This window comes from Panthera tigris, chromosome D1, assembly GCF_018350195.1.
Source record: "Panthera tigris isolate Pti1 chromosome D1, P.tigris_Pti1_mat1.1, whole genome shotgun sequence".
NCBI classification, from domain to species: domain Eukaryota; kingdom Metazoa; phylum Chordata; class Mammalia; order Carnivora; family Felidae; genus Panthera; species Panthera tigris.
In genome coordinates this window covers 113,250,270-113,264,279 of record NC_056669.1, presented here as the reverse complement: position 1 = coordinate 113,264,279, position 14,010 = coordinate 113,250,270, and the positions used below count along the sequence as shown (strand labels likewise).

General features: G+C 67.6%; 1 protein-coding gene across 1 annotated transcript; it reads right to left on the bottom strand.

Annotated features, from left to right (window-relative positions):
* Window positions 1–3,411: 3,411 nt before the first annotated feature.
* CTSD (cathepsin D) lies at window positions 3,412–13,267 on the bottom strand. The gene is made up of 9 exons (XM_042958834.1): window positions 13,099–13,267; window positions 10,953–11,112; window positions 8,795–8,918; window positions 8,204–8,322; window positions 7,075–7,295; window positions 5,121–5,243; window positions 4,613–4,757; window positions 4,425–4,523; window positions 3,412–4,278 (listed from the first exon to the last, which is right to left on the bottom strand). The coding sequence occupies exons 1-9, from the start codon at window positions 13,164–13,166 to the stop codon at window positions 4,111–4,113; spliced, it is 1,227 nt and encodes a 408-aa protein (XP_042814768.1). The 5' UTR covers window positions 13,167–13,267; the 3' UTR covers window positions 3,412–4,110.
* Window positions 13,268–14,010: the final 743 nt, after the last annotated feature.

Sequence of the window (14,010 nt, the reverse complement as noted above, 5' to 3'; positions counted from 1 at the left end):
GGCTGTCTGAGCCCTTCCCCTCCGCTGCCCCCTCTCTGACTGCTGTGTCCCTCCCCTCCCCACATGCCCATCCTTGCCCCTCCTGGAGTCCTGGCCTCACCAAGCACCCAGCCCACGCAGAGCCCCCGGTACTCTGGCCCGTGCCCCTCACCCAGCCCAGCCCCCATCTGCTCTCCTGTTCTCGTGCACCCCTCGCCAAAACCAAGCCCCTCGAAGGCCCCAGGTCCCCAGCTGTAGCACCTGCCTGAGCAGGGTGCACCTCACTGAGCCCCCATCCCGTTACCCACCTCTGCACAGTCCTGCCACTAACCAGGTCCCCAGCCCCAGAGGCCACCAAGTCCAGGCCTTCCCTGAGCCGTGCTGGCTGGCCCCCATGTGGCCCTGTCCTTTCTGGGCCCACCCTCGTGGAAGCTCCAGACCCCCTTTCCCCAGGTCTGACCCACACAGCCCAGCCCAGAGCCCCGAGCCCCCCCTCCTGAACCTGCATTCCTCATACAGTCCAGTCTCCAAGGCCGTGACCTCTCACCTGTGTGTCCCCTCTGCCCATGGGGCCAGATGTCCTTGTCCAAGCCCCTAATGACACTTATCTCCTTGGAGACAAGTCCACTCAGCTGCCCATGCCTCTCTGCCAGCCCTGCCTGACCCACCTGGGCCCCTTCCCCTGCAGATGCCCCTTCCCCTAATCAACACCGGCCCACCCAGCCCAGCCCCTTCTGGGAGCCTCCATTCATGCCACACCCTCTCATTCCCTCTCACACTTGTCCCCAGCTGACCTCCCCTTCCTGCAGAAGTCCCAGGGGGTCCGTCTGCAAGGGAGAAGCCGCGGCCCTCTTTGCCTCTCCCGGAGCCCCTCACCTCACCATGCAAGTGCCCTCCGAGTTGGGTTCTCTTTACCAACCCACCAGCCTCCACAGAATCCAAAGCCTCCAAAGCCCCCCAGAAGTTGTGTCTATGCACCGGGGCCCCAGGTTTCCTTCCCCAGCTCCCTCCAAGTCCCTGTCCTCTGAGGCCCTGACTGCACCCAGAGCCTCTCCAGTCCTAAAGCCCCCTTTTCCTTCGACCAGCTCAATCTGGTCAATCTGCCGTCTCCACGACCCTCTCTCCTCTGAGCCTGGGCCTTCCCAGGGGCCCCTTCTCTCCTGGAGTCCTTGCCCGCCTCTGGCCCAGTCCTCTGCCAACCCCCTGCTCTCCCCGAACCTCTGTGTGCTATGAGCCCTAGGCCCTCTCTGAACCCTGGACAGGCCCCACCCCCTCCGCAGCCCTCCCTTTTCCAGCCCCGCCCCCTGGCCTCCAGGGCCCAGCCTCATCCATGGCCTCAGGAACCCCCAGAACCTCCAGGAGGCTGACAAAACCCTCTGTGAGTGGGAGGGGTCCCAAGCACCAGGGCCACCCTCCATCCTGGCCCACGCCCTGGGCACAGCTGGACCCAGACCAAGAGCCCCCGGGCATGAAGGTGACGGGGACTGTGGGGGGACCAGGATTCAGTTCTCCTTCACGCGACACCCACTGCCCCCTTGCCAAGGGCCCTCGCTTGGGGGCACCTGGACCCCCAGGCCTCAGGGGGCGCCTGACCTAAGGTGTGCAGCCACACTACCGGGTCCCCGGGGGCCCAGCACTGCCTCACCTGCCCCAGGCCCCGCCTCACGCTGCTCTAGGCAGGCAGGCTGCAGGCAGCGGCCAACAGAGCTGGTCTGCACAGGAGTCCTCCTGGCCCCCGGGGGCCTGCTCCAGACTGCCTTGAGGCTGCCTCCTTCTGAGGACCCCAGAACCCAGGGCGGTTGGGGGAAGGGGGCTCCAGCCCCCACGGGCCTCCACCCAGTAGGCGAAGGAAGGGGCTCGATTTGGGTGGGGTGTCCTCCAGGCAAGGGCAAGAGGCAGGAAATGCCCACTGGAGCCTGCGGTGCTGATGCAGAGCCCAGCAAGCCCGCCAGGAAGAGTGCCAGGCGCTGAGCTGGGTACCCCGTGGGTCTCCGCCAGGCCCCTGGCGAGGAGTGCCCTGTTATCACCCATCTTCTAAAGACAGACCAGAGGCTTAAGGTTGGTTGGACCGTAGAGGCTGGACCTGAGCCCGGAGTCAGACTCCGGAGTCCGGAGGACGCCGACCAGCAGCCCGAGCCAGCCAGCCATACGGTCCTGGCTCTGGGCAGGCGCGTCAGCACCCCAACGGCCGGTAGGGGCTGGAGGCCCAGCCTGCGCTCATCGCCGTAGCGTCGGGGGAAGGGCCGGGGGCATCCAGCGGTGCTGGTCCCCAAGTCCCAGAGAGGGGATGCGGGTGGCGTCCCGGCCCAGGGCCAGAGCTGTGTGGCAAGCGGCACGGCGGGTGGTGGGAGACAGAGCCCAGGGCAGCCGGCAGGAGCCGGGCAGTGGTGCAGAGTGCGGCCTCCCTCCCGGCCCGCCCTGACGCCAGGCCTCTCGGCGCACGAGGGCTCGGATGAGGCGGCCTCCCCGGCAGCCTTGCCAGGCCCTGTGGCTCTGCGACTCCAGGCTCCCCACTCATGTTTCAGGCGCGTGTTACCAGCCTCCCTGCGATTCTAGCTGAATGTCTCTTAAAGGTGCCAGTGAGGGCTCAGTTCTGGGGTGCGGCCCCCTGACCCCCCTCGACAGCCACGCCCCTGAAGGCCGAGGGGGTACCGGGACGGTGCCGCGGGAAACGTTTGCCGTTTCTTCACACCTGCAGGGGGTGGGCGTCCGGCAAGGGTCCAGAGCCACTGATCCCAGCTGCTCACAGACTCCCGTTCATCCCTTAAAACCTCCTGGCCGTGCAGCTGCATCTGGGTAGATACTCCCGAGGGCCCCTCAGGGAACGCCCAACAGGCTGGACCGCCAGGAAGGTCACGCCACCTGAGGGATTCCTAACTGGGACCCCCGAGCCGAGGTCTCAGGACCCCAGGCTGGCCTGCTCTGGTGCCGGCTTCGCACAGAGGCTGCGTTCAGGTGCTGGCTGGGAGCCCCAGGGGGAGGCGGGGTGCCCTTGCCATCAGCCCCACGCAGGCGCCTGTCCTAGATTCTAACGGGTGTGCAGGGGGACCAGGGAAGTCCAGGGCCCCGCTTCCGGCAGAAAGCGCGGCAGGTGCTCACCTGGACTACTCTGAAAGCCCCGTCCTGCGGCCTCCCGCCAAGGCCACATCCGGCTGGTCACAGCCCCGGGCCTCACTACCAGCCCGCTCCCTGCCAGTGGCATCTCAGCCTCGAGGCTGGGCGGCGAACCAAAGCCTCCAGGGTCCCTTGTGCAGGGCAGGGGGGCTGGGGTCTGGGAGCCAGGGCACCCCCAAAGGCCCCCACTCCGACCCCGCCCCAGCCCAGCTGTGAGTCAGGCCTCTGAAACAGCCTCACACTGGCCACACCAGCTCCTTCCCACGTCCGCATTCAGAACCTCCCTCCCACCAAACACGACACATGCCAACACACAAAAAAGAGGCCCAAACAACTGTATTTTCACATCAACATTGGCTCCCAGCCACCAGAGACGGTGGCACCAGCCCCCTTCCCCTTTTTCCCCAACCCTGGACCCATGAGCGCCCTCCTGGACGAGGTCAAGCCGCAGGATGACCCACACGTGTCACAAGGCTGGCTTTGGTCTCTGAGCCCCTACCCTTCCAACCCCTTCCTGCTTGTCCTCGGGCCTCGGCTGGCCCTTCCTCGACAGGCCCACGCAGAAGCACGGGTGGGGCCGGGACCCCAGGCCGGGCAGAGGAGGAACCAGAGAGCAGCCTGGCACAGGGTGTGGGCTCAGTCCAGAGGCCCTGCCTGGGCAGCCAGGCCCCCAGGGCTGGGGAGGCGGGGGACGACCCGGGGGACGGGTCCTGGGATACAAAGGGGGGCCGGCTGCAAAGCGGGACCCGGTCTTCCGAGTTAGTGCAGTGGCTCCGTGCTGATCAGCCCACGGCTGCTGCCCGCACCCGGCCCTCCATCAGACAGACAGACAGACAGACAGACGGACAGACGGGTGTGTGGGCGGGACTTCCACAACCAGGGCTGGGGAAAACCGCAGAAGAAATCAGCGGGCCGGAGCCGGGGTGTGAGTGTGAAAGTGTGTGGTGGGGCGGCCAGGAGGGCGGGGGCGGCCGGCCTCCTCCTCCTGGACTCCCTCCTCCGCGGCGGGCGCGGCGGCTACAGCCTGGTGGCCTCGGCCAGGCCCACCCGGTTCTCGTCCCGGTCGAACACGGTGTAGTAGCGGCCGATGAAGACGTCACCCAGGATCCAGAGTGGCCCACCGGGCGGGGGGATGTCCATACCCATGAAGCCGCTCAGGCATATGGTCCTCCCGCCCTGCGACACCTGGGACGGCCCTGGTGGTCAGCGCCCCGCCCACCTGCCCCTGCCCTGCCCCCCAGCCCCCGCTGACCTCGAGCGTGTAGGCCTTCGAGGACAGCTTGTGCCCTGTGCCCTGGTGGTCAGCGCCCCGCCCACCTGCCCCTACTGACCTTGAGCGTGTAGTCCTTCGAGGACAGCTTGTACCCTTTGCCCCCCAGCTTCAGAGTGACCTCGGGCAGGGTGGACACCTTCTCGCAGGGGATCATGTACTGAGGGAGGGAAGAGAGTTTAGGTGTGGCCGGCGGGGGGTGGGGGGGTGGGGGGGCGGCATCCTGCCCACACAGCCGGGCCCACTCACCTCGCCCTGGATCAGCGGCACAGCCCCAATGGCCTTCTGCAGCTCGCGCACCTCGTCCACGGGGCCCACCATAAGGGAGGTGCCCGTGTCCAGGATGGCCTCACAGCCCCCCTTGCACAGAGTCAGGCTGGTGCCCACGTCCACCCTGAGGGGGAGGAGGTATGAGGCCCCTGGCTGGGCTCGGGGTGGGGCCGGGGGGGTGGTCAGTCCTACCGCCAGGGCCGCCTGGGACCCCCGCCTTTTCAGGACCCTCTCTTCGGCTGCGGGTGGAGGCGGGCTGGGGCCCAAAAGGCCAAGAGCACGTTAACAGCCAGCCGCCTTTGACATCACGAGCAGGGCAGGGCCTGAGCCCAGGGGCCAGGGGCTCAGCTGGGTGCCAGGAGGTGGGACAGGCACCCAGGGCCAGGGGGGTCCAGGGCCCAGCACCCCCACCGCAGCCTCCCAGCCCCGAGAGCTGGAGCTGCCCAGAGGCCTGCTGCGGGGGGGCTGGGAGGGGCCCCACACTCACTGGTCCATGTGAACCTGCCAGTATGCCTTGCGGGTGACGTTCAGGTAGGACAGGGAGCCCTGGTAGTACTTGGAGTCCGTGCCACCCAGCATCAGCTCGCCCCCGGGCTGCGCGTTAGGGTCCCTGGGAAGAGAGAAAAGAGGAAGTCGGCCGCCCTTGCCCCTTGAGCATGGGGGACCCCTGGAGCACGGGGGACCCCTGCCAGCCCCCACACCAAGCCTCTGGCCTGAGCGTCGGGTGCCACCGGCACCAGCTGGAGCCAAGTCAGAAGCAAAGGGTGAAGGGTGGGGGGGGGGTGCTCTCCGAAGACCCACAAGGATGGAAGGATCCGGAAGGGAGGGGACTTCCTTCTCCCCAAGGGGAGGGGCTCCAATCCCACACCCCGTGTAGCCTGCAGGCCACGAGATGCCGCCCAGACCTCAGGCGCTCCTGGTCTGCCAGCGGAAATGGGCCAGGGTCAAGGCAGCGGGCAGACAGGGAAGTGAAAGCTAGGAGCCCAAGGAGGGGACCCTCCTCTGCGTGAAAACGACACAAACCAGGGAGGGCTTGCAGGAGGCGGCAGCGAAGTCAGCTCACTCCTGCCCTGGGGCCCATGCACCTGCTGTTCCCAGGGACGCTCTCCGTCCACATCCTCACCCAACTGCCCCCCACCCCCACATCTCCGCTCAGCCTGCGCTGAGCACCCTCCCACCTCCAGACCCTTCTCCAGACTTAGTGTTTGAGCTCACGGTCTTCTTCCTGGCCGGTCCCCACACCCAGAAAGCACCGGGCCAAACGCGGCCCTCCCTCTACTACCTGTGGCCTCCAGCCCTCCCCCTTGGCCTTCACCTCCTATCACCTCCGAAATCCCAGACCACGGCCTCCTGCCTGCTCCCCACCCGCAGCCCTGCCCTACTTCCCTGCCCCTGTCCGCCCACCCAGGGGAGCCACAGCACCGCACTGTCCGTCCCTGGGCCTGGGCCTGGCCAACCTCCTGGGTCCCCTCCCCCTGTCCACCCACCCTGGGCCCGAGGCTTCACAGGAAAAGACCAGCCTCCAGGGGTGGCTCTGCCCGGCCCGGCTGCTGGGTATTTACACCGACCAAGCTCTGATCAAGGGACAGAGCGCAGCACCCAGGCAGGGGCCAGGCTGAGGGCAGGGTTCGAGCTGGCATTCAGCCAGAAGGGCAAGTGGGCAGGCTCTGGAGGGTGAGGGCTCTGGGGGGGGTGGTGGTGGCGCGGTGACCACCGGTGGTCGGCAGGGTTGCCCGCTCACACGCTGCCCACACGTCCAGGCCTGGCACACCCCCATCAGGGCCTCTGGCACCGCCCTGAGGGGAGAGACGAGGCCCCTGCACGTAGGTGACCCCACCCTCCGTGTGGGGCAAGGGCCACTGGGGTGGGGGCCTTCTCTGCGGCAGGCACAGACACACTGGGGGCTGCTTCCAGATGGCGTGACGGAGGCCGCGCTCCACACCAACCTTGGCCCATGGCCGCCTCTAGCAGCATCTGGCACTCAAGGCCCAACTGGGGTCACCTCCCGTGGAAAGCCCCCAGAATCCTCGTCTCCAGAGGCCCCGCTTCAGGTTGGGGCCCAGGGCTTTGTCCCCTCTAGGCCATCAGTGACCCAGGGGCCACGTCTTCCTCTCATCAGGCCCAGGGAAAGCCGGGCGGACGGACCCAGGAGGAGTTGTGCTGACTCCCGACCAGGGTCCGGTTCTCCCCAGGCGGCCCGCTGAGCAAGATGCTGGACCCATAGCCCGAGCCGCTCCCGGTGGGAAGCCCGGGCTGTGCGGCTACCTGGGGGTCTGCAAGAGGGTGGCCAGTCCCGCCTCCGGTCAGAGGTCAGAAGCTGCAGCCCGGCGCCTGGAGGGTGGCCAGGGAGGTGGTGGCCCGAGCCCCCTGCAGTCAGCCACACTGAGCTGGGAAGCGGGGTGAGGACTGGGGAAGAGAGGGGGCCGGCCCTCCCACCCCACCTGTTCAGGTAGAAGGAGAAGATGTTCTTCTCCACCAACTTCTGCTTCATCAGGTTATCAAAGACGGGGAGCACGTCGTCAACGGAGATACGGGGGTAGGCCATGCCAAGAATGCCGTCGAACTTGGCGGCGATGAAGGTGATGCCCGGCTGCTTGATGGCCTCACCGAAGATCTGCCTCTCCACCTTGACGCCAGCCACGGTCGGAGTCTGGCAGGGTACCTGCAGGCCGGAGGGGGGTGGTCAGCGGGCCGCAGGGGCCTGCGGGGCCCGACCCCAGGTCCCGCGCGTGTGCTCACGGCCACAGCTCCAACACCCGCTCCGTCCCCACGGAGCGGCGGTGCTCGGCTCCCGCCCGCCACTGCGCACCCAGGACCTAAGACGGGCAGAGGGCCCGGGAGAAAGGCTGGCGGCACTGGTGGGACAGGGACGTGGGGTCTGTGCTGGTCGGGGCACCGACTGAGTTGGAGTCAGCTCAGAGGGCTGGGCTCCGTGCTCGGCTCTGGCCTCCTGGCCCCCTCCCCCCGCCGGCCCAGGCCTGCTCCTGCCCTTGGCCTGCTGGAACCCCATGACCCAACCCCATGACCCAACTCAGCAGACTTGAGGCCACACCGCCCCTCCCCCACCACGGGCCAGGCAGCTGACAGAGAGGCAGAGCAGGATGTGGGAAGAAATGTCTGTTTGGGGTTGACACCCTGCGACACCGGGAACGGGGGAGCGTGGCGGGCGACATCCTGTTGTGGACCCACAGAGTCCAGGAGGAGGGGACCCTAACAGACCGTCCAGACAAGCAGGCCCTGGCGTGCCCTGCAGCCTCCTGGTCCGGCTGGGGCTTCGGGTGCCCAGACGGCCCTCCTGGCGTCCTCCACAAGGGCTCTGGCACACCTCAGCCCCCCCGACCGGCTCCCCTGCCTGGCCGCCGGCCGCGAGGCTGGGAGGAGGCCGCACCGCCAATCACTCGCTCGCCTGCCGGGTCCCGGTTCCACACCCGCGCCCCGGAGGCTCCACGGGCGTCGAGACCCTGGCTGGCCCGCTCTCCCCCCTTCAACGTTCAGCGGCCCGGCCCTGCGGTGGGGCCGGGGTCACGGGGAGCATCCCAGGGCTCAGGAGCGGCCTCGCCACAGACTCACCGACACGGTGTCCTGGCTCAGGTACCCGGAGAGGCTGCCGGAGCCATAGTGGATGTCGAAGGACGTGCCATTCTTGACGTACGTGCTGGACTTGCCACTGTTATACTTGTTGTGGAGCCCTGCGGGCAGAGCACCGTCAGCCCACTGCCCCCGCCAGGCCCTGGGCACCTGCCACGGAGCCCCCCCCCGCCCCCGCCCCCGCCAGCCTGGGCCTCGGCCAGCCGTGCTCTGGCCTGGCCTCCTCCATCCTTGGCCACCCCGGGGCCCTGCCCAGACACCTGGAAAGCAGGGTGCCCGGGGAGGGCAGAGGGGCCAAGCGCGTCTGGTGGGGCTGAGAGCTGGAAGCCGCACGTCGCCCAAGAGGGGCTGAGGCAGGGCCACCGAAGGCCCAAGGCCTGGCCTGCTGGCCCCCACGCACGGGGCTGCACCCGAGGTAGGGCGGCAGGGCCCGGAGCCCGGGGGAGAGTGTGCGGCCGGCCGGGGGGGGTGTTGCATGCGTGTGAGGTGGCGGCCAGGCCGCGTACCCACACCCTGGGGCCCTCCCCTCCCTGCCTGCTCCCTTCGGCCGCACGAGGCGGAGCTGTGACTCACAGCAGGCGATGTCCAGCAGCTTGCAGTGGATCGAGGGGACCCACAGGTTGGCGGAACCGGTGTCAAAGACGACCGTGAAGCACTGTGGGGGCGTCCCAATGCCGATCTCCCCGTAGTACTGGGCCTGGGCGGGGGAGGGGCGTGCCTCAGGGCCGCGGCGTGGCGGGGGGCATCCCGCGTTCCCGCTGGGCCACAGAGGGACCACTGGTTGCCTTGAGAGTCAGACTCTGGAAGGCCCAAGTCTGAGGAGACACGGGAGCCTACCCCCTCGCGCCCCCTCCCCCCCAGCCGCTGGTCCCCGTACCCTGGAAGACCCCTCTGCCTCACAGATCCAGGCCCAGAAGGGGAGACTTCTTCCCCAGGATGGGAGCCAAGTCACAACTCGCCTCTGGGACCTCAGTTCCCACCCTGCCCTTGCCCCACAGGGCCAAGCCTGGAGGACTTCTAGGTGGAGGCATGCGAACGGCCAAAGGGAGGAGGTGCACCCTGGAGACCGACAGTGTTGGCTCAGAGTCCCTCACTGCCTAGACTCCCTGCCTTCCCTGCTCTGAGCCTCAGTTTCCCCATCTGTACACAGCGGAGGAGGGCAGCCTGGGAAACCCAGGGTACTTGGCTCAAGGCTCAGGTGACCATGAAGGGGGCACACGCCCCCTGAGCCTCAAACCTCGTCGTCGATGCTCTCATAGGTCAGAGGACACGGGGGCTTGGATGTGAGATACGAGCTTGAGGCCCCCCAGATCCTGCCGGCCTGGGCGCCCCCGTCCCCTGAGAGGCGGCCTAGACCACAGGTCACCACGGGATTCCGGCTCTGGTCCCTGTGGGAGCCTCTCTGCTGCCACTTGGCTCCAGGGAAAACCCACAGCTGCTGCCTCATGACCAAGCAGAAGTGTCCAGATATGGGGGGCTGGGGGATGACTCAGCAAATGTGTGTGTGTGTGTGTGTGTGTGTGTGTGTGTGCCTGAATTGGGGGACCAGGAACCGGAACCGGTCAGTCAGCACCCCCTCCCCACCCCCCCCCCGCCGAGTCCAGTCACATGCCCGTGAGGCCACAGCTTCCTGGCACTGCTGGGGCTCTGGCAAGAGAGGACAAAGGCTGCAGCCACCTGTCCCAGCCACAGGTGGGCCAGAGGCTGGATGGCAGCAAGGAGCGAGGTCCCCAAGACTCAGGGGCAGGAGAGACAGAAGGATGCCCACCCGGGCAGCCCCAGAACCTGACCCCAGAGGCGGGACCAGGCCGGGCCAGCTCTGGCGTGCTATGTAGCTTATAAAACATCCCTCAAGGAGCATGGGGCAGGTGCAGGGCTGGCTGCTGGCCAGAGGAAAGAGGTAAGGAGGCGGAACTGGGTCGCGGGTGGCGCCAGGCCTCCCGGCGGGACAGGCACCCCCACAGAAGCTCCAGGGCAGTTAGTTACGCCTGGGCGGGCTGGCCCACATGACCCACGAGGACCCCACAGCCTCTCGGGGCCTGACGCAGGCTCCTCCGTGCCCAGCTGATGGCCCTGGGCCCAGCCCGGTGATTTGCAGAGGGTGGCCCTGTCCCACAATCCCACAGACCGGCCTCGAGAACAAGGTGGCTTCTGGGGGGCCTCGGTGGCTCAGTCAGTCGAGCGTCCGACTTCGGCTCGGGTCATGATCTCGCAGTTCATGGGTTCGAGCCCCGCATCCGGCTCTGTGCCGACAGCTCGGAGCCTGGAGCCTGCTTCGGATTCCGTGCCTCCCTCTCTCTGCCCCTCCCCTGCTCGCACTCTGTCTCTCTCTCAAAAATAAGTAAACGTTAAAAAAAAATTAAAAATAAGAAAAGAACAAGGTGGCTTCTGAGGTCGGTGATGGTCAGCGGGACGCAGGGGGAGAGGTCATGGAGGGGCCGAGGGCACCCCAACCCACCCTCACCCTACACAAGCAGGCCCTGCAGGGGAGCCGTGCAGACCCCCCAGAAGGACACCGTGCGAGTCCTCCACCTGGCAGGGGTGACAGGAGGGGCACCGCAGGGGAGGATGTGGCTGAGCAGAAGCCCCCCCCCCTCCCCCGCACCGAGCAGGGGGGTTCAGCAAAAGCGCTGCTTGCTAAAGAGTATCTCGTGCTGGCTTATCAGTTCCCGTCCAATCAGTGTTTGCCACCAACCGGGCCCCCGCCCCAAGTGGAGGCCCCCATACTCACGTCCAGGTAGTTCTTCAGTATCTCGGGAATGGGCCCCCCAGTCACAGTGGGCACTCCTTGGGCGTATTTCGAAATGGGGCCCTTGGCAATCAGATCTTCCACGGGGCCCCCCGACTCCGACATGGTTCGGCGCACAGACGTGAACTTGTACAGCGGGATTCTGTCAAGAGGAGGGGGCCCGTCAGGGCTCGCCTCCCCCTCCGCACCCTCAGCCGCCAGGGGCTCCGAGAGCGCCCGCCCCATCCCCGTCCCCCGCTCTGTGTCTGCTCTGGTCTCTTCTGGGACAGCGGCCCATGGGGGTCTGTGAGGACATCGGCGTCACAGGTGACCCATCCGCCTGGCCCTCTCAATCTGGTCTCCACAGACGCCATGCAGAGAGGTCCCCACTTCCCCTGTGTGGCCTCTGGTTGGCCGTCTCCCGGCCACCAGATGGGACTCAAGACTGCCACCTCGGAGAAGCCCTCCTTGGCCATCCCTCATGTGACCCCGTTTCCCTCCGGGGCCCTCTCCAATGCTGTAGTGAATTTATTTACTGCTGGTCTGTGCTCTGTCCCCACCACGGTACAGACCCCAGGAGGGGCAAGGACTGCACTGGAAGGCTAGGGGTCCGTGCTCCCGGGTCTGCCTTCCTCGGAGATGCCCCAGGGTACCCCCACGGGCAGCCCCTGCCTCCCAGCCTTGGCAGTCTGCCTGGGCAGAAAGAGCACGGGGTTGAGGTCAGGTGTCCCGGTTCCTGTGCCTGAGGTCCCTCCCCCACCCGGACCCTTGGCTCCTCCAGGCCTTAAGCTTGCACCCCTGCTTCCATGGTGCAGGGGTGGGGCAGGAGAGCAGACCTGAGAAAACTCACACACCTGGATGACAGGTCCTCCCAGCCCAGGGGATTTGGGAGTTCAAGGTCACGGCTGGCCCTTTCCAGCAAGCCAAGGGCTGCTTCAGAAGATGGGGCTCTTGCCTAAGACCGGGTAGGCCGTAAAAGCCCAAGGTTCTTGCTTGGGGGGAGAGGGGCACGCCCTCCAGTAACCCAGGAAACAGGTGCCAGGCAGTCCCAGAGGACGGGGAGGAGGTGTGAGGGGCTCTGGTTCAGCTGCCCAGCCCCAAGCAACCCAGGTTGAGTCCCCAACAGCCACGCATCCCTGGAGAGGAGGCCTGTGGGTGGTGTCAGGGGAGGGTCCATTCGGGGCCACATGCCCCCAGGCCACAGCCCATGGTGCAGCCCCTTGGCAAGGCTGAGTCCCACTGCCCCCCCCACCCCAGCTCCCACAGCCCTATGACCTCACCCACCTGCCCCTGGGCAAAAGGCCCGCCTTGGAGTTGGAAGGATGCCTTCCCAGGCCCTGGGGCGGGGGGAAGGGGGGCAAGGGTGGGTGCAGGAGCCGAGGGGCTGGCCCACCACACCCCTCCCCAAGCGGGGGGGGGGGGGGGGCTCAGGCTGCCTCGCGAGAGTGGGAGTGGGGGATGGAAGCGCCCTCCTCGGCCTGGCTGGCCCACAAGGCCTGGGGTTGGTGGCCTCTCCTGGTACAGGGGGGCAGGCCCTAGAGACCTGAGGAAGGTGTGGTCCTCACTAGAGCAGAGGGCACAGGTGGAGAACCCCGCAGCCCCGTGCCAGCTGCGCCCCTCACCCGGACCCTCTCCTTAGGCTAACTCCCTACTGTATCTGAGACCCCCGGGGGCCCCCAGCGCCCAGAAGGTCTCCCGAGTAAGAGCCCAAGACCCAAACCAAAGGCGACCATGCCCAATCCACAGCTGGCAAAGGGCAGGGGGAGAAGCGGGAAAATGACTTGCCCAGATACACCTGGGTGTCCAGACTTCCACACAGGTGGGCCTTGAGTACAGGTGCCGCAGCCCCACCTGTCCTGGGGAGGCTCGTCGGCCTGGGTCTCCGCCATCCTCCCTCCCGCCGCCTCCTGCCCCCCACCCCAAGGCAGACTCCACGGTGGTAGAGAAGAGGGGTCCCCGGGCTGGCGGGGGACCCCGGGTGAGGCCCTGCAGGAGGCCGCGCGGGCCGGCACAGCCCGCATTCCAGAGGGCAGGGCGTACGGAGGGCACCGGGGGCGCGGGGTGCACGGGAGGGTGCACGAGGGAGGGGTACACGGAAGGGGAGGGTACACGGAGGGGTCGCAGGGTGCACGGGGTCGCAGGGCCTCACCTGATGAGCGCGGCGGTGGACGCGGCCAGCAGGCCGAGAACGAGCAGCAGCACGCTGGGGGGCTGCATGGTGGCGGCGGCCGGGTCGGACCGGAGCGCCCAGAGGTCGAGCGCTTATAGCCTGGATGACGGCGCACTTGGCAAAGTCAGCTGACCGGACTGTTTGCACCCGGACCGGTCACGCGGGCCTCGGCCGGCGTGCGCGGGGCGGGGTCTGGGCGGGGCGGCCCCGGCCGCGTTCCCGCCGGGCCCGCGCACGGCGCTCGGGGACGCGCACGCAGGCCTGCCGGCGCAGGGGGACGCGCGCGCGCGCGCGGGGCGGGAAGGTGGCTGCGAGCCCCAGCCGCGGGGACCGGGCGCTGGGGTTCTGGGCGCCGGCGGCCGGGGAGCCTCCGGAGCCTGGGGCTCCGTCGCCGCCGTAGACACGCGGGCTGTGCGCCGCGTGGGGCCTCGCAGCCTTTCCGAGGCCCCTGCTCCACCTTCCCGCCCCCGCACTGCACCCGCTGCACCGCCCTCCTCCCCTCCCTCCCACCGTTCGCCCAAGCTTCTACCGCTCTCACCCTTCTCTCAACCCTGGGGTCGTCCGGATCTCATCGCCTCGCAAGTGTCCACCTGTCCTACCGGGGCCACCCTGCATCCTGCTTCCTCTCGGGGGCCCACTGGCCCTTTCCAGGCCCCATCTCAAAGGACACCGCCCAGTGGGATCAAATGAGGAACAGGTCTCCCACCTTGAGCAGCTCAGGTGGTTTTCGCCAGCCTCGGAGGGCTGAGAGAGTGAGTCCCTCGCTGGGGGCCGCAGTGGCCCGCTGACCTCCAGGGCCCCGCCAAATCACCCAGTCATGCCCAGCTTGCTGTCGGAGGGCAGGGCCACATCCCGCTTCTCGCCCTCACTCCCAGCCAGAAGGAGGACCAG